At 43.5% G+C, this 24,345-nt stretch overlaps 1 protein-coding gene across 1 annotated transcript; it reads left to right on the top strand.

The window, feature by feature from the left end:
* The first annotated feature begins 638 nt into the window (after positions 1 to 638).
* LOC307090109 (1-phosphatidylinositol 4,5-bisphosphate phosphodiesterase delta-3-A-like) lies at positions 639 to 23,791 on the top strand. The gene is made up of 16 exons (XM_079756652.1): positions 639 to 846; positions 6,233 to 6,288; positions 7,113 to 7,224; positions 10,173 to 10,401; positions 10,995 to 11,124; positions 12,562 to 12,787; positions 13,091 to 13,292; positions 13,735 to 13,879; positions 14,363 to 14,515; positions 15,956 to 16,078; positions 17,122 to 17,272; positions 18,948 to 19,064; positions 19,531 to 19,709; positions 20,215 to 20,350; positions 20,907 to 21,056; positions 21,558 to 23,791. The coding sequence occupies exons 1-16, from the start codon at positions 759 to 761 to the stop codon at positions 21,767 to 21,769; spliced, it is 2,409 nt and encodes an 802-aa protein (XP_079612778.1). The 5' UTR covers positions 639 to 758; the 3' UTR covers positions 21,770 to 23,791.
* The last annotated feature ends 554 nt before the right edge of the window (positions 23,792 to 24,345 follow it).

The following is a 24,345-nucleotide window of genomic DNA, read 5'->3' as shown; positions in this document are numbered from 1 at the left end:
CCCACACACACAGACACACACACACACACACACACACACAGACACACACACAGACAAACACACACACACACACGCAGACATACACACACAGACAAAAACACACACACACACACACACACACACACACACACACACACACACACACACCTCTTGCATACAAATAATAAATAATAATAAATAATAAACAAATGTAATATTTTTTAATAAGACGACCAGACCAGTAATACATAGGTATCAGCTAGAGGGCGCTCTTCCAGAGGAAGAACGTCTTCTGATTTTCCCGGCATATGATACAGTAATGTGCTGCGCCATCATTGGCTCCTGTGGCTGGTTTGGTTGCCCTGACCTACTGATGTATTACAACTCGATGCCTGATGCTCCGCATAAACATCATACACAGTGGCCTCCATACACATCACATATAAACATCACGCACTGGTTATATCCTACTGGGTCGTGCAAGGGTGTCTCAGCCGAAGCGCACTGGTGATGTATAGAGATGAAGAGTCATAATCGGGTTATTTAGTCACGCCCTAGTGCACTCGGTTGCAGCGACCAGCCCCTTTGGTGACGTCATCGGCCAAGAGGACTGGGCTGTCTTTGCTGAACTCACGAGACGCCTCGGAGCCCGCGCGGAGGATCTAGACCACTCACGTCGCGTTTCTAGTGATTCTGCAACCTCACTGTAGTACCGTAACTACGACTACTGTGACACACGAGCACTGTGGTTTGATCAAACCATCGCGGCTCTCTGCACGATGTTGGGCAGCGGCAGCAAAGCGGCTACCAAGAAGAACGGAGCCGGGACCTCCGAATCGAAGTCTATCGACCCTTTGCGAAATCTCGGTGAGTTGCATTGGGACGGTAATGTGAATGCAGCGCTGAGTCTGTCTGCTTTGACTGGATGAGTTGAGGAGATAGTGAATGGGAAGCATGCTGCTACCTCTACTGAGCCGGCCAGTCAGCAGGACCGTTATCAGCCCAGCTCCCTGATTGTCTTTGTTTTCAAACGATCCTTTAAAGGAAATCCAAATTCAATACCAAATTCAATGAGCATGATGATGATAATGACCATCCTATTATTGATATTATTATAATTTTTTTAAAATTATAATTATACAATTATAATACTTATTATGTGATGTTATTATATTATTATATCATACATATTATTCTAATAATTATTATAATTATTATAAAAATTATGATGAAGTTGTTGTTGATGAGTCGGAGAGTTTGGCTCAGAGAGAGAGAGAGAGAGAGTGTGTGTTTGTGTGTGAGTGTGTATGTGTGTGTGTGTGTGTGTGTGTTTACTTTTCCTCTGTAAACAGTTGCTACAACCAACATTTGGCTGTACAAAGAATATTTCCCAGGCCATGAATATGATATAATATGATAGAGTATGTTAAATATATCTTATATGTATATATTCTCAGCATTCAACTAATGTCCTCCATAAATCAAATCTAAATCAAATCAAAATTCAACTACTGCTTCTTCTACTACTACTACTACTACTACTACTACTACTACTACTACTACTACTACTACTACCACTTACACTACAACTACTACTAATAGTAATACTTCATAGTCAGTTCCATATTTCCATACCTCTTTTTTTGGAGGCAAATATTTGTCCATTTAGCATGGTTTGTGAAAAATATTAGCCTAATTCTGGCATTGAATCTGGTGCTTCTATCATACTTGATTTGTCTGTTCTACTATGGGAAGACGTTGTGACTGAATATACTCTCGAGTCAGTGTCATGTCAATTAATAATTATTTCCTTTTATTTTATTATTCATAGCTAACATGTTACTGAAAATCTCTGTTGATACATGGTTTATTTTATGTTCATTGTATGAGTAGCACTAATTGAACAGCAAGTTAGCTTTGGCAGACGCAATATCCTCAGGGCTGTAGCATTCCACTGTGGTTCAGAAAAACAAACACTTTTGTTGTTGTTTTTTTAAATGATTTTTGAGGCCGATTTGCGAGAAAGGAAGAGACTGTGAAGAACCACGCGTGAGTCCATGGTGGTTAGGACGGCTTTGGGTACGGAGTCAGGACAGTGATGGAGTTCCCTCAAATGTACAGTATCCAGCATGCTCCAGACGCAATTTTTGTCTGCTTTGCAGGGGGAAAACTTGTTTTGCTGTTAGTGTTTCCCAAGTGTTTTCCTTGTGGTCATTCAAGTTGGAACGATGAACTCTTGAATAGACTCAAGTGGTGGATTGCACCGCTTTATATTGGACGACATATGGAGGAAGAGTGTAGATATCAATGTGTTTAATAGGGGATGCAGTGAAAACATCAGGGATGCGCATTGATTTCAAAAGGGTTAAGGGCTCAATCTCTGGAAACCTCAATTATTTTGATAATCATGGCCGTTAGTGTTTTGCACCAGTCAACATTTCTAGAACGTTACTTTCAGTGCAATCGCTGTGTTCAGTATAATAACATTTGTATTAATGGTTTAGCCATCCGCTTTTCGTCTAATAATTATCTTAAGGTTGCCTTCAGTATTAGGCCTTTGAATAATTGATTGTCTGCGTACTGGATACAAATTCCTGTTGCTTAATGACTGCTTCTTCTCTTCTCCCTCCTCGGCGAGCCATCCTGGAGATATCACCAAAAGGCACACAAAAAAACATAAAATAGAGCTGGCTATTAATAGCATAGGATCAGGATATATGAATAGGACATTAAGAAAAAGTTTGCCATTTGATTCTGAACAATAGCAATAATGTTTCTTTATCACCAGTTCATAGTTTTTGACGGGGCAGGGTAGCCATTTCACTCATTGAATGCAACAAAGTAAAGCTTGTTCCAATTCATAAGGTACCCTAGCCAATTCATACGGACTAGTGCAGACTGGAACTGCACTTGTGATCTTCAGTCGAAGAAGTCTACTGAACCCACATTTTATATGAATGTTACCTGAAAGCTTGCTAGTAGAATGTCATTCAGGATGAGTAGACTTGTGCCCCAGAGTCAAATGGAGGTTGATTGTTTGTGACTGGAGTTTTGTCGGGCCCCTCTTTCCCCATTGAAAGGCAGCAGATATATAGACCAACAGCTGTCTGTGAATCATTCCTTAAATATTGGAAACGGCAGGAAAAGGAAACTTTTGCTCAAGAAGATCAAAGGGCAGGGGCTCAAACCCCTAGTGGACATCCATGTCTGCACTTGCCTGAAACACATTGTGCTGTGTGCGTACATATGCCAACTAAAGGGGAAAGCCATTTGTTCCAAATCTAGTCCAAGAACACACATCAAGCTGTAGCTTTGAATAACGATTTCCCTGTAAGAAAGGTGCATAGCAGAGATTTACATGTGGCATGGGCTTACAAATCACTATATAAAATTTGCCTGAATATGTTGTTGTTCTAGGGGTGTTTGGGGGTGTATACTTGCTCCAAGTAGCAGAACTTTGTTGTTTTAGGAGTGACCAAGCTGTTTCTAGCGAACAGTCAGTCTCTTGTGTTAACCGTGCGTTCCTGTTCCACCAACAACAGCTTTAGCGCAATGTGTGTAAGAGGCACAGAGGATTTATTAATTGATTCAACCTCTTTTTAGCCCTAGATTATGTTTGTTTGTTATGCACTGACAACTGAACAAACACTGAAGACAAACACGCACGCGCACACACAATCACACACACACACACACACACACACTCAGAATAGCTCAGTGTTAAAACACTCACACAACCTTAATGGATGTGGCACATTCCACTCTCGGCCAACGTTTCTGACGAAGATAAGATCAGATTGTTTTGACCAAAATATTGAAGACCGACATTTCCGACAACAGACTTTGCTGCCAAGTGGGACAGAGTGACAGGGTGACATTTCAACAGATGCTTATGACAGCATGGGCAACAAGGAACACAAATCCCTGTGCCTGGTACCAGGTTATAAGAGAGAGGAGAGATGATGTACGAGAGCAGTTTCTGCTGCTGGGTTCCAGGTAAGCCGGGGTCAGGCCAGGGCAGTGCGTGATCCCTTGGTTTAATCATACTCTAAATAGGTATATTCTACAACTATTGTGTTTCTTTGCTTGTAATCCTTAACGCAATATCGCATTAAGGAATTGCCAAGACACCAGGAGGAGGGACACAAATTTGTGATATAAGGCTTGTGGTACCAGTGAAGATTTGGATCTGGTTTTAGTAAGTCGTCCATGTATAGATGAAGGCTTTGTTTAAGGTTCACATGAAGGCTGTACACACAGACTGATGAGAATGTGTCGAACAAAAGAGCCTGAAACTGTACTGTGGTAGTGCCTTGCAAACAAATATTTTTTTTGGAAATTCCTAGCTTTCATTTCTTGTTTGTCCTTCCTTGAGGAACCAACCAAGATCATACAACCAAGAACAGCTTTCATTCCACATTCCACATTTCATGAGGACTTTATCACAACTTTACTGTTAAGTAGCACACATCGTGTACAACCTATTAGGTGTATGATGCCTCAATAGCAATACTACTGCAATATTTAACCCATCTCATGAGCCAAGGGTTCCATGAGCCAGGGTGCATCGACACATCCTCCTATGCAACTTATTTGGTAAAGATAATGATGATGATGATGATGATGATGATGATGACCTCATGCGGTCATAGTGTTATCACATGATTAAAGGAAATCAGAGAGGGAGGCATATGTCATTTTCTGTTCATTCCTTGTACGTGGACCATTACGTTGTTGTTGGGAACCTTAAACTAAAAGTTATCAAAGAGTTATTTGTGTAGGGTGGAGCCAGACTTCATACATTGCAATATTTGGTGAACAGAAATCAACGGTAGTGCAAGTCCTGCTCACCTACTGAACACTTTGTGTTGACTTAAAAGCTAGAAATTTAAGTGTTGAACTATTTGCACATCATCAAAATACAGTTCTTCAATTAAATATTCATGAGTATGAGCAATGGTTGACCTGTGGGTTTTATTCTCTTTCCGAAAGCTCCATACATTCATAGTTTTGTCTATTTCAAACAACAACAATTGTTATGATTAGGCTCTTCAATCCTTTGGAGAAACCTATAACCTGATCTCCTTGGGAATGTGCGATCAGACACACAGAGCTAATTGCTGTACGTTACACCATTATGTGATTTGTTGACATCATTTATCAGGAATTGGACTAACACCTTGCAACATTTACGCACGTCCACACACTCAAGAGTCAAGACAAATCGCTTGTGTCAATATTAGTTTCTGCTTTGAGCCAAAACACAAAGCCAGGCACTGAGCTTTCACTATAGAAACGAAAGCCTGCTGCAGGGAAAAGAAATAAAGATAACACTAAACTCAGCACATTCAACTAATTTAAAAAGTGAAGTGCTTCTTAATCTGTGGGGCGGGGGTTCCTTGGTGTATCTCCTTGGTGGGCTATATGTAAGTTCGATACAATTTCACACCAAAAAAATTGCTTTAAGTGTTGAACATAATCCATTATGATTTTTTGTGTTGGAGGAGCATCTCTATACTTCAGAGCAAAACATTGTCCAGTATAGACTTGTTTACAGTCAGCAGCCTTTGCTTTTCCCTTTCAATGTATTAATTTTGCAGCGAAATGCGATACAGATCCCGAGGCTTTACCCACTAAACAACATCATTTAGCTGATTGGTATGGAGCCTAATCTGTCCTCCCCTCCACCACAGGAAGGGCTGGCCCTCCCTTGCTCCTCAAACATGCTCTTTCTATTCCTGCATTCCCATCATGTTCCATCTATTTCTACATCATGTTCTTGAAGACCAACACGTCTGAATTACAGTGTTCCTATACGAACCAGCCCAGCAGATGGATTTACATCAACCTCTAATTTGACTTGCTGCTGCCCCACCCTCTCCTTCTCTCCTCACCCGTCCCGTCTCAGCTCCTCTCCTCCTCTCCTCTCTCCTACTTTCTCATCGCCGCTCTCTTCCTCTCCTCTCAAGGAAAGTAAAATGCTTTCAATGTATAACGTTCATAGTTAGTTGTTGTTTTATTGGTTACTTATTAGCTTTTTGTTAGTTATGAGTAAGTTAATAAGTGACATAAAAAAAACAACAACACTTTGTCTTGCTTTGTTCTCTCTCCATCTCTCTCTCTCTCTCTCTCTCTCTCGCTCTCTCTCTCTCTCCCTCTCTCCTTCTCTCTCTCTCTCTCTCTCGCTATCCCTCTCTCCTCTCTCTCTCTCTCTCCTTCTCTCTCTCTCTCTCTCTCTCTCTCTCTCTCATAGGAGTGCAAGACGACGAAGATGTGAAGTTTATGTTGGAGGGCTCTAGCATGGTGAAGGTATTTCATTATCATTATTATCATAACTACCCCTATCTCCTAGCTCCCCATAGATACATAGATCTACACTTATAATTCTACAAAGAGACATTGATCTCCCTCCTAGTTCTACATAGAGACATAGATCTACACTCCTAGTTCTACATAGAGACATAGATCTACACTCCTAGTTGTACATAGAGACATAGATCTACACTCCTAGTTCTACAAAGAGACATAGATCTACACTCCTAGTTCTATATAGTGGCATAGATCTACTCTTTTAGTTCTACATAGGGATCTCATGAGAATGATGTTACTGCAAAGTCAATACCAAATGAGTGATTGTGTTGCGTGTTGGTTGTGAAATGATATGGAAAAACTAGGAATCATACTAGTTATATCCTATTATTACACAACCAAAACTCCCTTGTGTGGCTATGATGAACTTCTGGGCCTTTTAATGTAGATGATCTGCTGTTCCCCTTTCGTCGTAATCAACGCACATCGTAAACCTCACCGTCGAAAGATGATGGCCAATAGGTTCCGAGATTGTTGCTCTCCACTCGGACTGTTTACCATCATGTGACCAACGCCCGCTCAAACGTGATTGGTCCGTACAAATCGTACCACCAGGCAGAAACCAGAGCGCTTCTGATGCAAAAAAATCAGACACCAAAATGTTCCGTTGCCTAAAGATTTGCACGTAATCTCCATAAACAGATCTTTGCGTATGAATTCTGTTCATAGAGGCTATGGTCCAACCGATCCGGCGATACAAAGCTCTTTGTGGGACGGTTGCGGTCGTGGTCGTGGCTCTGACTGGGATGTTCTCCGCCGCACAGGTCCGCTCCCCCCGCTGGCAGAAGCGACGCATGCTTCGGCTGCTGGACGACGGAGTGACCGTCTGGTGTCAGTCCCACAAGACCTCCAGCCGGGCCAAAGAGCAGCAGTCCTGTGAGTGGTGCCACGCTGTGTGGCTGCATCTGTGTATGGCTGGTTGAAACACACGCACGCACACAAACACAGACACACACATACACACACAAGCAGGCACGCGCACGCACGCACGCACACAAACACACACACACACACATACACACACAAGCAGGCACGCACCTACGTGCACACATGCATACACACACAAACACACACACATACACACACATGCATATTAATATGTTTTGTGGGACACAAGCACACACCATGGGAAAGAATGCCATGGGAGTCAGTGACACATGGAAGTCAGTGACAAATAGTTCAATTGTGTGCGCATCTGTGTTTGTGTGCCCATGTTCAGTAGTCCGTAAGCCGTCGAGTGTGAAGTGAATAGGGAGAGGGGGTTCTGAAAGAACATCTGGAGTCGTAGGGTGAACACTGATTCACTGAACACTAGAATCCATGCAAAACACATTTTCTCCGGAAATTAAATACCTCTCCTCTTGCCCTCTTCTACTGGCCCCTTCTCATGGCCCCTCCTCGTGGCCCCTCCTCGTGGCCTCTTCTCATGGCCCCTCCTCGTGGCCCCTCCTCGTGGCCTCTTCTCATGGCCCCTCCTCGTGGCCTCTTCTCATGGCCACTCCTCGTGGCCTCTTCTCATGCCTCTATTCATGGCCTCTTCTCATGGCCCCTCCTCGTGGCCTCTTCTCATGCCTCTATTCATGGCCTCTTCTCATGGCCCCTCCTCGTGGCCTCTTCTCATGCCTCTATTCATGGCCTCTTCTCTTGAACTTGTGAGCAGACTTCAAATGCAATGCCTTTGTGTTAAGGCTTTTGCTTTTTCGTGGACATTTTTTGAAGCCAGAAAACCTTGGTGGCCCATCAATGAATCACCTATTTTGGTTCACCCATAAGTGGTACTTAGCATGACTGCACACACAGACACACAAAGACACACACACACACACACAGTCACACACACACACGCACGCACGCACGCACGCAGACACACACACACACACACAAACAGGCACACACACACACACACACACGCACGCACACACACACACACACACACACACACACACACACGGACAAGCACAAACACACGCACACACACACACACACACACATACACACACACATGTGCCACCTGAGGGTCATACCAAGTGCCCTGATTATAGCGTGCTTCTATTTTGGGTTGGCCGCCCTCGCTGCAGATCAAACAGGCTCCAGATTACAGGACATGTTGTTGGGATGGGACCCAGCCCAGGAGCCTGTGGTCTGGTGCCACATAGTTACCATACGGCTCCACCAGGGGTCCCTCCCTGACACACTCGTACCGGACCTTTCATCTGCCGCACAGCCAGAGCTCCTTCTGAAGTGCCAAAGTCTATGTCTATGTCTATGTGTGTGTGTGTGTGTGTGTGTGTGTGTGTGTGTGTGTGTGTGTGTGTGTGTGTGTGTGAGTGTGTGTGTGTGTGTGTGTGTGTGTGTGTGTGTGTGTGTGAGTGTCAGTTAAAATCTGTGAGACTCAAGATCTACAGCATTAGAAACTCTTTTGAAAAACATCCACGGAAAATCTACCCATTAATGTTGTCATTTTGAAGTAGATTAGTCACAATGGAATATAATAGAATGAAGTAGAATATAATGAATACTTTATTCTTCCCCTTGGGGGAAAGTGTCCTCTGCTTTTGACTCATCTCTTGGAACAGTTCACGTGTATTGTTGGGGAACTTTTTTCTAAACGTTTTTTATAAAAGCACTAGCTCGCACACACAAACACACACCCACCAACCCACCCACACACGCATGTAGGCACACACACACACACACACACACACACACACACACACACACAGACAGACAGACAGACAGACAGACGCACACACACGGTTTTCTATTGGCTTTTCTGTTTCTGTGGCTTACTAGACAGGAAGCCAGAACGGTGGTTTTGAAAACCTCCTATTCCATCACACAAACACTTTCCCGACCCCAAGGCCTCACCGACAGTGTGATACATTAGGTGTTCGCGGTCTGTTTTGTATGCTGTGTACATTCGTGTGTGTGGTCAGGAAATGTAGCTAGGATTGTAATGAGGGTGTGAATAACTGTAAAAGTAAGCTCAACACAGAAGACACATTCTGTGACTGAATTAGTCACAGAATGACTAATTCAGATTGAAGATCACTGTTCCCTCAACACATGTTGCTAAAAATGATATACCCTTGTAAATGTGTGATTTAACCTTACTACACTATGATCTGTCTTCCAGTGTTGATGCTTTTCTCACAACAACTTTCTCTCTGCCTTTGTCTCTACCTCTGTATCTATTCTCTCCCTCCCTCTCCCTCTCTCCCCCCTCCCTCCCCTCATATCCCTCCCTGCCTCCCTCTCTCCTTCCCTCCCTCCCTCCTCCTCTCTCCCTCCCTCTGTTCCTCCCTCCATCTCTCCCTCCCTCCCTCCCTCCTCTCTCCCTCCCTCCCTCCCTCCCTCCCTCCCTCCCTCCCTCCCTCCCTCCTCTCTCTCTCCCTCCCTCCCTCCCTTCCTCCCTCCCTCCCTCCTTCCCTCCCTCCCTCCCTCCCTCCTCTCCCTCCCTCCCTTCCTCTCTCCCTCCTCCCTCCCGCCCTCCGTCTTTCTGTTCTTCCCTCCATTCCTCCCTCTCCTTCTCTCTCTCCGTTCTTTGCTCCGTTACCCCCTCTATCTCTCCTTTGTCCCTCCTCTCTCCCTCCCTCCCTCCCTCCCTCCCTCCCTCCTTCTCTCTCTATCCCTCCCTCCCTCTCTCCCTCCCTCCCTCCCTCCCTCTCTCCCTAACCCCCTCCATTCTTCCCTCCATTCCCCCCTCTATCCCTTTGTCTCCTCCCTCCCACCCTCCCTCTGTTACTCCTCTTCCTCTCTCCCTCCCTCCTCTCTCCGTTCCTACCTCCATTCTCTCCTCTCTCTCTCCCCCCTGCTTCTACCAGTCTCCATCATGGAGGTGGAGTGTGTGCGTGAGGGCTGCCAGTCTGAGACCCTGCGCCGCATGGCGGGCTCGGTCCCGGAGGCCCGGTGCCTCACGGTGGTGTTCAAGGGCTCCAGGAAGAGCCTGGACCTGCTGAGCCACACCCCAGCGGAGGCCCAGCGTTGGGCCCGCGGCATCCGCACCCTGCAAGAGAGGGTGGAAAACATGACCCAGAAGGAGAAGCTGGACCAATATCCTTTTTCTGCTGGTGGTCATGGGATAGGGGCGCTCGATACTGTGCTCACTCAAGAGACACGCTCGCTATGAGAATACCTCTCTTAAAGGTTTGTAGACACAGACATTACAGGATCAGAGAAACACGAACCAAAAGGGTTGTATATGGTGATGGTGAACTTCGAGCCTAGTTATTTGACAGTACCCCAGCTTGTATATACCGTTGTGTACAAATGCCAACTCTAAGCTAACCCCTATCAATAAGAGAGAGTGCACTACCTAGGTGCAAGAAAAACATACAAAGCATGATGAATTAACTAGTAATAAAGTAAATGAGGTTGTATCATCTGTGGTATTATTGTTGGATATTGTTAGATACATTGTACATCACCAAGTACATGCAGATCAACAGCCATACATAGATAGATAAATAGAAAGACAGACCAGAGAAACCGAGAAAGTATAGATGATGGATATATAGAGACAGATAGATGGGTATTTTGTGATAAGATGAAAGATGAGAGTAAGATAGATATGGACCGACGAATAGATAGGTGGACGATAGACCAATCGGGGGCTTTCATGCGTCTTCCCTAACTCCTCCTCCCACCTGGATCTATGCCTTCCTGAGGCGCGCCGACCAGAACCATGACGACAAGATGAGCTACGCGGAGGTGAAGATGCTGCTGCAGATGATCAACATTGAGCTGAGCGAGCAGTACGCGCTCTCCCTCTTCCAGGTAAGGCTAGCACGCCACGCGCCGCGCCGCGCAGGCTAACGATCCACACAACATGACGATAACATGTGCGCTAACAGGACCCTACCCTAAGCCCATCCTGCTCGTTTAAGCGATCAAGTGCGAAGGTGAAGAAACACAAATGCGCAATGCAATTGTAGTGGATTATTTAAAAAATGTTGGACATTTTATAATGAAATTATTCTTTTTTTTATGATTGTTTTGTCCTTTATTTTTGTACTATGGCTTGTGGGTTTAGACTTTTCAAACAAACAAAAAGCTTTTACAAAAAGTCAGTCCATTCATGAGAACAACATTTTGATTGAATTTGTACCTTTTGATTGAATGAAAAGATTGATAATGGAGCTCGATGTTTTTTGGGATAACAGTGCACTCAAAGTCCTGAAGACATAAGCTATCCTGGGCTGGTCTTTTTAATCACAATAATTATCTTTCCAGTATGACAGGACACTTATGATGCCAGACTGAAACTGAAAGCTCTTTTGAGTTTCAATCTAACACAACTCACGTTACTTATTAGCTTCCTCATATTAGCTCTCTCCCTCCCACCTGCCTATAGTTGTAATAGTTTCGATTTGAGTGAATTGTTTAATCGTGTTGAGGAACTTTAAGGAAGTTCGGAACAAAATGGAATCGAGATACAGTGATTCACTGGTTACATGTTGAATCCAGGAAATTCATGGTGTCATGGTCAATCCTATGTCTTCTTTTTCCCGTCCTATGTTTAGAGAGTCATTTCAAATCTCTTAAAGGAATGTGTGGTTATTGTTGTGTACGCACCCCACTAACCACCATGCACCATTCTGTACATTCAGCAATTTTTTTTTTTTGCTCAGCGGTCACTAGTGCAGAAGGTCACCGAAAGTTCCAGATCCTCATTTTTGGTGATTTCTTTCAGTGTATAAAGGTTTTGGTTGATTCTTTCAGTGTGTCAAAGTTTTTTTTTTTCTTTTTTTCTTCCAGCATGTCAATTTCTTTTAGTGTTTCCTTCGGTATGTTAACGTTTGGGCCTTCTTTGAGCAGGCAAACGTTTTGGGGTTTCGGTCAATATTTGAACATATTGGGGTTTCTTATTTTACTCTATTAGAGTCTATCCGACCCCTCAGTTCCCTAAGACATACCAAGACGGACCAAGACATCTTCAGCTGAGTCTATCTGACCCAACTCAACCCAAACAGACCAAGAAGTTAATTCTTCAGCACTGTATCTGAGTCTATCTGACCCAACTCAACCCAAACAGACCAAGAAGTTAATTCTTCAGCACTGTATCTGAGTCTATCGGACCCCTCCCTTCCCTAACAGACCAAGACGTCTTTAGCGCTGTATCTGAGTCTTTCCCACCCCACCCCTCCATTTCCTTACGGACCTGGATGTTTTCTCTTCAGCGCTGTATCTGAGTCTATCTCCCTTCCCTAACAGAAGTGCGACCGCTCGGCCGACGGCCGGCTGGACCATGGGGAGATCGAGGAGTTCTGCCGGGAGCTTCTGCGGCGGCCCGACCTGGACGCCGTGTTCACGCGCTACTCGGCCAACGGCTGCGTCCTGTCCACCGTGGACCTGAGGGACTTCCTGCAGGACCAGGGAGAGGACAGCTCGCTGGTGCACGCCCAGAGCCTCATCCTCACCTACGAGCTCAACGAGTGGGGTACGAGAACGGGCCGTCGGGCAACGGTGCCTGAATATTCGTAAAGTCGTAAATGTCCGATTTATGAATGTAATCGCTTTGCATAAAAGCGTCTGTTAAATGCACAAAATGTAAATGTAAATGTAAAAGTCACCAGAGTCAAGAGTAACGTGTTCAATTTGCTTTGCATGCCGACAAAACAACAACAAGCATTCATTTGAATGATCCATCGACTTAATTTCTGAAGCATTCAGTAGCAAACGTTTTTTCTCAGTACTTTATGACTTGAAGGATGAATGGATCCTCCTCTTTGGCCCAGTGCAGCCCAGAAGAACCAGCTGATGACCCCCAACGGCTTCACCATGTACATGCTGTCCAAGGAGAACTGCCTCCTGGACCCCCAGCACAACGTGGTCTACCAGGACATGAGCCACCCGCTGGCCCACTACTTCATCTCGTCCTCCCACAACACCTACCTCAGCAAGGACCAGCTGACCGGGGAGAGCAGCACCGAGCCCTACATCAGGTGCCCGCCTGCCTCCTGGCTTCTGTTTCTCAATGCTTCGAACGGTTCCAGAATGACATCAGAAGTTGCTTCAGGAAGACTGCAACATCTTTTTAGACTGTGGAAGGCCATGCAGAAGGACTTACCTTATGGGTTCAATTAGGACATTTCCAGAGTTGCAGTCTGTGACTGCTTCACAATATGATGCTGTAGCTGAATTTTTTTTAACATTCACTTTATTTAGTTAACAGGTTCCACAAAATTGTTATTAACTCTTAATAATATAATAACTCTTAATATATTGACGTCTAATAACTACTAACTTGTTAGTAGTTAATAGGCGTTGCTACAGTTATATAAAAGCTGAACGAAACTATTCCCCTTATCCCCTTCCCTGATCATTCCCCGATGTGTTGAGGTGTAGCCTCTGAGTTTTGACATCGTCTGCTGGTTTGTCCTCCAGAGCTCTGATCCATGGCTGCCGCTGCGTGGAGCTGGACTGCTGGGACGGAGACGGAGGAGAACCGGTCATATATCACGGACACACGCTCACCTCCAAGGTGTCCTTCCTGGAGGTCATCGAGACCATCAACGAGTACGCCTTTAAGGTGAGACCTAGCCTTAACCCTAACCCTAATCCCAACCCCTCTAGTTTCTAGTCTCCAGTCCATATTCTCTAGTCAGTAGTCTTTAGTCTCTAGCCTCTAGTCTAAAGTGTATTGTCTCTAGTCTCTAGTCCATCACCTCTTGTCTATAGTCTCTAGCCTCTAGCCTCCATGCCCTAACCTGTAGCCTCTAGTCTCTAGTCTCTAGTCTCTAGCCTCCATGCCCTAGCCTGTAGCTTCTAGTCTCTGGTTTCTAGTCTCTAGATTCTAGTCTCTAGTCGCAGACTTACACTAACACCCTACAACAAGATTACCTCAGAACAATTACGTAGTACTGATGTAGAGGTACAATGAAGAAAAACTGGGTCGATATTTATGAACTCACAGACATTTGATCAAGGCACAAAGTGCAGCAAAAGGTTACACAGAGGAGCGTTGGACCACAACAACAACCAAACCCCCCCCTCCACTATGTACCTCCCACAGACCTCCCCCTATCCTCTGATCCTGTCCCTGGAGAACCACTGCACCGTGGAGCAGCAGGTCGTCATGGCCCGACACCTGCGCTCCGTCCTGGGGAAGAAGCTGCTGACCAGACCGCTAGAAGGCATGGATCCCGGCACGCTGCCATCCCCAGAGGTACGGTCGGCTCAGGGACACTGTGTCAGAAGTATTGCATCTCCCGGCACCAGCGCCGAAGCCTGGCCGAGAATGATGCAACCTGACACTCCTGTAACATGGTTAACGTGCCTCAGACAGCAGGCTTACTATGGAGCCTTTCCTGTTTATTGCTCTGGGAACCAGCTGGATTATTTACTATGTAACCGCTGCGAATGCGTCCTGAGTTGCCATGTCTCTTATATCTTGGAATTCTGGAAAATAAATGGTATAGCCATATCTAATAGTACCTAATTGTATATAATTATATGTATCTAATAGTATATTCGTACAGGATATCTAAATCGAATAGTATTCCTGTATCTAATATTATAAATCTGTATCTATATCTGTAGCATGTTTATCTTGTAGAATATCTAGAACTTCTACTTTATGTCTATCGAATAGTATAGCTATATTTAATAGTATAACTATATCTTTAAGTATATGTATATCTCAAAGTATACCTAAATCTAGTAGTATATCTAAGTAGTATATCCATAGTTAGTATAGAGTAAATTAAGAGTAATTCAGTGATTCCAAGTCTTCTAGTAAGCGTATTCTTTCGATTTGAGCAAGAGTTTGTCAGGGCTACAGATTGTTCCTCCAATGTTTACTTGTTATCGTGTTTGATTCACCAAGGCGTTAGGAGGTCAAAATATAATCAGGCTGAATCTTATTAAATATTAATCAACGGGCCTGTGAGGGTGAGGTGAAGATGGATGCAATCATTGAAGACGTTTTCTATTGTAATGTTTATTGTAATAGCCGATATTCAGGCTGGCTCCACTAGTAATGAAGTCTGAGTATTTGCTCCTCTTGAGGAAGGCTCATAGACTTCAGTCATTTGTTTGGACCCTTTGTAAACTTCTTCTATATGGAATCTTAATGGTGGAATATATCCAAGACTCATGGGTTATTGTTTGTGTTGGACAGGTTTCGGTTGCCATGTGCTGCTCTCTGTCCCACTAATCCTAAGACCTCCCACAATCATAGCCCAGGCGTGTGTGTGTGTGTGTGTGTGTGTGTGTGTGTGTGTGTGTGTGAGTTTGTGGTTGTGAAATCTCACTCAACTCTTGATATTATTAAAGAACAGGTGCGTTAATCAGAAAAGATAAACTGATCAAACTTCAATCAAGAGTTGAAGTAGGGTATTGGCTCTGACCATCGCCCAGGTAGAAAAGTCACATACCAAAATGTTTATGAGCCGCACTTCAAAAACGAGTGGTGTTGGTGTCACTGTTTCTAGTCAACATGTGTGTGTCGTGTGTGTGGTTGTATGTGCGTGTATGTGTGTGCGGTGTCTGTTTGTGTGCATCTGCGAATGTGTGCGTGTGTGTGTGTGTGTGTGTGTGCGTGTGTGTTTCCATGTATTTGTGTGCATGTGTGCATGTGTGTGTGTGTGTGTGTGCGTGCCTCCAGGCTCTGAAGGGGAGGATCCTGGTGAAGGGGAAGAAGGAGCAGGTGATAGCAGAGGGCTCCTCCAGCTCCTCAGACCTCAGCTCAGACGAAGAGGGGAGCCAGGTGGATAAAGGAGCCAAGAAGGTGAGCTACCAAAGAACTCCTCTGGCTCTGGAGCGCTGTTCTACGACCTGTGGCGGCTGAGGGTACTGCAGGCGGCACTGGGATTTAAATCTTGAAATACACATTTACAATAATAGATTAAAAATTTATATTTTAAAATATAGATTTTAAGACTTTTTATGTAATGCTGAGACTCAAAAATGTTCTTGCTTTTGGGCAATTTAATCTTGAAATAGACACATTTACAATAATAGATTAAAAAATTGATAAAAATATATGAAAAAAAATATATATTAATACTTTTTTTGTAATACTGAGACTCAAAAATAGTCTCGCTTTGGGAATTTCATCATATTCTTTCCATTGTAATATATTCCATTTCAGGTAAATTTGGATTTGCTCAGTAAACGCAGCGTTGCTTTTGCTAAATATGTGCAGCGTTGCTGACTTTTTCCTTCCACTTTACCACTGACCAAGACCTTCTTACAGGAATGAGTGTGTACAGAGGGGCGTTGGCACTCCTTGCCCAGCCACTGAATGTGTATTTATCTTTTTTGCTGTTTACATATGAGACGTTCCACGAAAGGTCCCAGTCACACAAAACTCAAAACGTAGGGGTACATGTTAAGTCTTAGGTTGGGACGATTTTTCCCCCCCTCTCCTCATCTTCTCCTCTATACTCAAGCTAGAGACGATAGGCAGGTGTGTATACAATCCGTGGTGTTTAAATACAACTCCTTCAAAGGACAACCAAACCCCAACAACCCTTGGTTTGCATTGTGGAGGACTCCCTCTAGTGGTTAAACACCTGCTATTACATGCATAACCGCTTCGTGGCTGGTAGGGTTACCCCGTCACCTGGTGATTAATTGTAAGCACCTGTCCACTGATGGAAACTGAATTCAAGGGGTGTTTACAGGGGAGCCAGCAGCCCTGCATCCCCTGATTGAAACCACCTCAAGCCTTAGTTATAAAGGCAGAGTTGAGGAGTTTGGTTAACCTTAAAATGCATTGTTTGTGTTGTGTTTGTTAGTCACCCCTGTGGTTATTTTGTGCCCGAGCAGGCCGTGTCCAGCCTGAGTCCGGAACTGTCGGACCTCGTGGTCTACACCAGGAGCGTTCCCTTCAAAGACTTCCATCAGGCGGCCAAGAAGCCCGCCACGGACATGTCGTCATTCTCCGAGAGTGACGCCCTGCGGCACGTCAAAGAGACCGGTAGGAGACGACGATGAACTATGATTGGACACGATAGGATCAAACGTTAGGGAGTTCATGATTTTCACATCATAGTGTTGACCTTTAGGGCGGCTTGTACATTGTGATGTCACATCGCAATGACGTCTCCAATTTGGAAGGATAGGAGCGTAGGAATGTTCAAGTTGAAGTTCAAGTTCAAAAGCATTATTTGTCCAACATGTTGCCATATTAGAAAATTGTCCTTGATTGAAGGCAGTCTGTTCTCTAATTGTGTGTATGTGGTGCTTTTGTAAGAAGTATGTTGTGTGTGTGTATTGCCTTGGGTATGAAGGATTTTTGACTAGAGGCACTCTGTATCTTCTGCCTGATGGAAGCAGCTCAAAACAGACGTGGAGGGGGTGGGAGGGGTCCAGGAGAATGGAATTGGTCTTCCTTTCCACTGCTTGAGTCTGAAAGCTGTTTTTGTTGGATGCTGGTTATCTTGTTTGCCTGCTTAATTATCCTAGCCAGTTTTCCCTTGCATCTGCTTGTTAGGAAGCTGTACCAAGATGTAATGTTGAAGAAGATGACAGATTCGATCAGTGTCTGATAAACCGTTAATAAAATGTCCTTTCTGACATCGAACCCTTTCAGCTTCCTCAGAAAACACATGCGTTAAATATTTTTAGTCCATTGATCTTGCAGGTGATCTCATTTGTGTATATAGAAAAGAGAATTGGTGACAAGACACATCCCTGTAGGATTCAGGTATATAAAATGGTGTTATTGGTACTGATTGTTTATTTTTTTAAATTTAAATCATTTTGAAGTTAATCTTGAATTCATTTTTTTGTTATGGTCTCCCCATAATGACCAATAATTTCACAATTCATAAGCCTTTCATAAGCCTAGGTCACGGTATATTTACGTTGATGTAACAGTACTACAACTCTCTTGAGTCCCTTCAATATCTTGGAGAATCGCAGACAAAAAATCCCATGATGCATTCTGATATTCAAGACCTACAGGTACCGAGGTACAGATAATAAGCATGCAATCTTAATTAGATGTTTAGTCAATACGAATAAGGCTTTAAGCCTTTGTTAATGAGCGGTAAGTTAATTAGGTCTTTGTTCAGCAGATTAAGGGCTTTATTCAGGCATTATACCACAAAATCAACAAATGTACAATATCTTCTGTTGACGTTGACGTCCGGCTTTGTGAAAGCCGATCCATATTAATTGCTAGTTACTTATATATTCCTTCAGGTGTCCATCAGTGTTGAAGGTCAAGTGCCCAACCTACCAGTTCACTGACTCTCCCTGCTAATGACCGATACTTTAACCCTCCAATCTCATCCCGCATGAACCAGCCACTGTAGCAACTGCACCGTTCCCTACCGTAACGTCCCTCCCTACCCGTAGAGCGGGTTTGCTGGTAACCGAAAGGTTGTTGGTTCGACCCCCGGCTCCTCTTAGTCTCGATGGCGAGATGTCCCTGAGCAAAACACCTAACCCTGACTGCTCCCGATGAGCTGGTTGTCGCCTTGTATGGTTGACACGCCGTCAGTGTGTGAATGTGAGGCAATATTGTAAAGCGCTTTGAGCGGCCACTGGTTGGAGAAGCGCTGTATAAATGCAGTCCATTTTACTTGCGAGCGCGACACGTACCCATCTCACCTCCTCTTCTCTTATGCTTCTCCCCCTCGCTCCAGGTCTGCATTTCGTGCGTCACAACAGCCACCAGCTGAGCCGGATCTACCCCTCCGGTCAGCGGCTGCAGTCCTCCAACTACAACCCCCAGGAGATGTGGAACGGAGGGTGCCAGATTGGTGAGCAACGACGACGCGATAACTCAAGCCTGAACCATCTGAGCCACAGATCAGAGCATGATGCATGGTGGAACATTTGATTAGCAGCTTAATTGGCCCCTCTGGAGCCCTCTGCTCGTCTGGCGTCTTGGTCCGCCAGGCCCCGGGCCCTTAACTGCTGTGGAGGAAGTCGCCAAGGTCTCGTTCACAGTGTTTTGTCCATATGTCCTCTTCATTAAATGCTTAATGAGTTAAAAGTTAACTGACTATTAAAAGAGGAAAAGGCACATTTACTTTTTTATCACTTACCTCCACTGATTAGTTTGACTCAGCTGCTTTTAAAGGTTCATTATGCACCATTAGTGCTTTGCTTTTAGTTTTGGATAATTTGGTCGATGCCAAACAAATGAAACCAAATGAAACCGAGGGAGTCGAGTTGAAACAGTTCATACTGAGTGAGAGTCTGCTTGTTTGTATTTTGGTGCAGTGGCGCTGAACTTCCAGACCCCAGGAGAGCAGATGGACCTGAACCGGGGGAGGTTCCTGCCCAACGGCCGCTGCGGCTACATCCTCAAGCCCCCGTTCATGTGCCAGAAGGACACCACCTTCAACCCGGAGAACGTGGGCGGAGGCCCGGGACACCAGCCGGCCCTGGTCACCGTCCGGGTAAACACCGTTCACGTCAGCACACAGAGACAGAGAGGAGGGCACACTTCACGTTAGCCGATGTCCTTAAAAAGAAAACGAAGGAAAATATAAAAGCTACCAATTTCCCAAAATGTAATAGTTTTATCGTTTTAGAACTTTAGATTCAAGATTGAAAGGTTTTGATTTGTCACATACACGTACAGGATATGCAGTGAAATGTTTGTGTGACATACTCCTGTTTTTTCTGTGCTTAACAAAAAGTAGAATACAATATAATTAAAATAGAATCAAATAAAATACAATATAAGTTTTAACAGAAATTAAGAATGTTATAAATATATGTACAACCAACAAACCAATGTTTGAAAATGATTTCGCAACCAAATATTTGAATGCTACCGGATACATGGTCTTTGTTCCAGACAGAGACAAGCAGTGGGTTTAGGCACTGGGACACCGGTTGGCGTCCTCATTAAGGTTCAATGTAATCACATATGACTCATTTCTGTTAATGTGATTTCAGATCATTTCAGCCCAGCAGCTGCCTAAGCCCGAGTGGGACAAGCCCACGTCCATCGTGGACCCCCAGGTGTGGGTGGAGATGCACGGCGTGCCCATTGACGTCAACAAGAAGAAGACCAACCGCGTGGACAACAACGGTGAACATTTGTTAAAATAACTAAAAACGATTTAATGTTTCAAATGTCCATCATGCATGTGGAGCAAATACAGACACTTCCGGGAAGTGAGATGTTTGGTATGTTTCAAAGTTTTGGAGATGTTTGGTATGTTTTCACCACACTCTCCTCTCTGTTCTTTAATAAAAGATCACTGCTTCATATGGGTGTTGAGGCAAATTCTCGGTCGGCAACATCAACTGTTTCTGCTTAATGGTTGGACCAGTGACCAATTGTTCCAAATTGATTGGGAAACACACATCCTGAACTAAAAACATCCATAGTCCAACTTATAAGCATATTTCTCGAAAACAAGGGTGAGGTTGCAGTGATTTTAAGCAGTAGGTTCTTAAATAAAAAAAATAGCAGTTCACCTTAAAGAGGGACTATGTGGTTTGCATTGAGTGGACAAGATTCAACATGAAGCTTCACATACTTAGAATAGATCGGCCTGAGAATTCGATGCATTCTAATGGACCAGAAGCGGGTTGAGTTTGTAACTCATCCAATGACCTGAGCTCCTTTGTCGGTCTGTCAGGCTTCAACCCGCGCTGGGACTCCACCTTTAACTTCACCATCCACGTGCCGGAGCTGGCTCTGGTGCGCTTCCTGGTGGAGGACCACGACTACACCTCCAGGAACGACTTCCTCGGACAGTTCACCATCCCTTTCACCAGCCTACGCACAGGTGTGTGTGTGTGTGTGTGTGTGTGGGTGGGTGTCTGTGTGTGGGTGTGAGTGTGTGTGTGTGGTATAGTTACGATGGATAATATAAGATAGTTAATCAAATGTACGCTATATGTATTAGTTAGAATGCAAAATGGAAAAAGCTATATCTCATTTGCCTTGTTCACAGAAGTGATACCAATCTCGTCCACCACTATATAGCAAGGGGCGTCAAATGCAAATGCACCTCAACCATCGCAGGGTTTTTCTACTGTTCCTAGAGCTGTAGCTGTGTCCGCATACCAAGTGGGGAACGCTGATGAACAGATCTTTAAGAATCTTCAGAATCTAAAAAAAGAGGCTAGAATCTAGATATTTGTAACATGAAATCAGTAGAATCAGATGATTCCCTCGCGTTATCAGGCCACATTGATGATCTCCAAAGTGATTTTCAATGAATTTGTCAGCAGCGTTGACGTGGCAACCTTTTCGGTGCATCTCTTCTCCCCGCTGCTGCTCACAGGCTACCGCCACGTCCGCCTGCGCAAGCTGGACGGCTCCAGCATGTCGCCGTCGTCCCTCTTCGTCCACATCAAGGTCAACCCCTCCCCCGGCAGCCCGTCCAAGTCCCCGTCCAAGTCCCCGTCCAAGTCCCCGTCCAAGTGCCCGTCCAAGTCCCCGTCCAAGACCCCCAACAGATCCCCGTCCCGGGCCGGCGCCGCCAAAGCCCACTGAGGACACAGATGTCTCTGGACGTCGGGTCACTGGACGTCAGGTCACTGCTAGGAGAGGCTTGAGGCACAACCCAAAACATAGACTGGTTGGATGCTCCAACCCAAACCATAGACGTAGATCATTCGTCAAATAGGAATTATTCATTGGTTATTAGGATATCATGATCATTTGAACAAAGGTGTCTAGAACAGAATTTAAACGTGCAGGGAATCCACCACGAGAGGATACTCAGGGTATGCACTCACACAGAACCTTTGCTCGCAACATAAGACGTTGCACTATGCATTATCATGATTGGGTTTATGATCGAGGGATTTTGTTCAAAAGAACTAACAGGGATCTCAGATACAGGTTATTTACATGTTAGGGTGCATCTTGCTTAAGGATGCCAACAGGTTGGGTGTGGACATTGGGCATCGAACCCAGTGCCTTTGCCTGCTGCTCAGTGATCTGCCCACATACAAAAATGTTTAAACTAATTTGGTGCTGTGTAGTCCCGGCATTTAGATCGTTTGTAAGAAATCAAAATGTATACTTTGGTCATTTCCAGTTGAGTAAAATAAGCCGAAGTTTTAGAAGGATTATATATTTATTAATCATTTTCTGATAGTTTTTTATTGTTTTTACCTATTTATAGAAGTTGCTGTTTTGTCCATGATGGGTTAAGTGAAGGCAGTTACATACAATATGGCATTTACATTTTGTATCTTCATGGTGCCATTTTGTATGAGTAAAAGCTATGACTTGTGAGCACAGTCTTACTAGGCCTGTATTATCACCGTTACGGTATTATTGGAAGGAATTAATTTCGGATTTGTAACCTGACATGTAGAAATGTTTTGACAGCACTATCTCCCAGAGGTATGCAAAACCATTACAGTTATGTGAAAGGAAAATCTTAAATGAATAGTTTCCATTTCTAATCACTTTCTTTTTTTCTATGCTTGAACTCCAGTATTATGCAGCCAATGTCTGGCTCTTAAGACAATCCCTAAAATCCTATTACCTCCTATATTATATAGAAATAACGTAGCATAGATAATATAACGTTAGCTTATTGCGGTGCAACTGCTGTGTGAAAGATTGCTCCACAGTGAGCATGTTTTAGATTAAGGTTTTTATATTTCATGATCTGAAACCAGCCAACCGAAACTGTAAACTACAAAAAAGAGTTTGACATTTAATTTGTAATGTGTTTGTTGTAGCTTGTTTAATAGCAATATTAGGATCTGCACTAGATTTCGATTGGATGCCTTGAAGTGTATGCTTTAGAATAGATTTGGCATGTTTCTCGTGCCCAGTTTAGCGACACAGGTTTCTCTACACTTTATTTATTTTCCAGACACAGATGTCCAGAGCAGGAAGGACTATAAAATTACCTTTTCTTTAGTTGTGTGAATGAAGTATATATGTAGCATTCAACATGAGTCTGAGATGTATATGAGGAAAAATGTTTCATATTGTTTGGTGAACAGTAGTTTGTTTAATGAAGATTGAATTTAAAAAGTTTTACTTGAAATGTGTCAAAAAATTCCATATGAGAAGGTGAAAAAAGGAGTACTATATCAATTATTGATCCAAAAACTTTGTCAAGAACTAATCAATACAACTATATTCTAAATATAGCTGCAACGAGAAGTACCATCTCCTTTTGTCAATTGTTTGTGTTGAACTTGAAAGTTAATATATTTTGGTAATCATTTGGAAACTTGAAGTAACTGTTTTGTTTAACATGGTCTACTGTTAAAATATTATTTAATACTGTAATGGTATGCTATCAGCAGCACCAAAGCCATTTATTAATAATACAGCAAAGAAGCGAAAATACGTCCTGCAATCTATTTGTTATTTATGAGTAAAATAATGTTACAATTTAGGGTTTGAATAGCTGTACTGTGATCAAAACCTATTTTGAATTTCCGAAAGTTTATATGGTCTACATTTTAGTCCTCATGTTAAACGACAACATTTAACTGAGATTGGTTTTAATCAATATAACAATTCAATCACAAGTTTACATTTCAAATGTTTCCTTTCCATTTAATGCATTTGTGTTTATTTGTTTTATTTAATAATGTATGAAGTAGTGTCAAAAGAATGAGTTAATCTAATAAATAATGACAATTTCTTAATGACCCAATTATTAGTAGTTATTTGTTTATTTGTATATAATTATCTGGATTTTCATCAGATAATTAATTTGTTTTACAAGGCTTGTATATTAATACAACTCAACTGGGGCATCTCAAAATGTTGAAGTATCGCCAACAAAAAATCCCATAATGCATTCTGATGTAGGCCTACTGGCACTAATTAAACGTATTAAACGTCGCTAACAATATTTCATAGTTACAATATGCCTCCAGACCGCCAGGGGGCAGCAAACGACCGTCTCACTCTTTAAGAAATAATTAATTTCTCAATGCACGAAAGAGATGTCTTTAGTGAAGGAGTAGGAGATAATAGGTATGTTTAGTCACTCTATATAAATATGGTTGATGCATACAGAATGCTAAGTTTAACCAGGGAATACAACAGTACTAATACAACACAGTAGCCTACCACTGCCAGCACAA

The sequence above is a fragment of the Pollachius pollachius genome (genome assembly GCF_949987615.1).
Source record: "Pollachius pollachius genome assembly, chromosome: 19".
In the NCBI taxonomy this organism is placed as follows: Eukaryota; Metazoa; Chordata; class Actinopteri; order Gadiformes; family Gadidae; genus Pollachius; species Pollachius pollachius.
The sequence above is the reverse complement of the archived record's forward strand: the minus strand, read 5'-3'. Positions and strand labels throughout refer to the sequence as shown.

Excerpts from the sequence above, each read along its gene's own strand:
- LOC307090109 (XM_079756652.1), top strand. The coding sequence starts at position 759 with ATGTTGGGCAGCGGCAGCAAAGCGGCTACCAAGAAGAACGGAGCCGGG. Across the intron at positions 13,880-14,362 it reads TCAACGAGTACGCCTTTAAG|ACCTCCCCCTATCCTCTGAT; the intron begins GTGAGACCTAGC and ends TACCTCCCACAG. Across the intron at positions 21,057-21,557 it reads TTTCACCAGCCTACGCACAG|GCTACCGCCACGTCCGCCTG; the intron begins GTGTGTGTGTGT and ends TGCTGCTCACAG.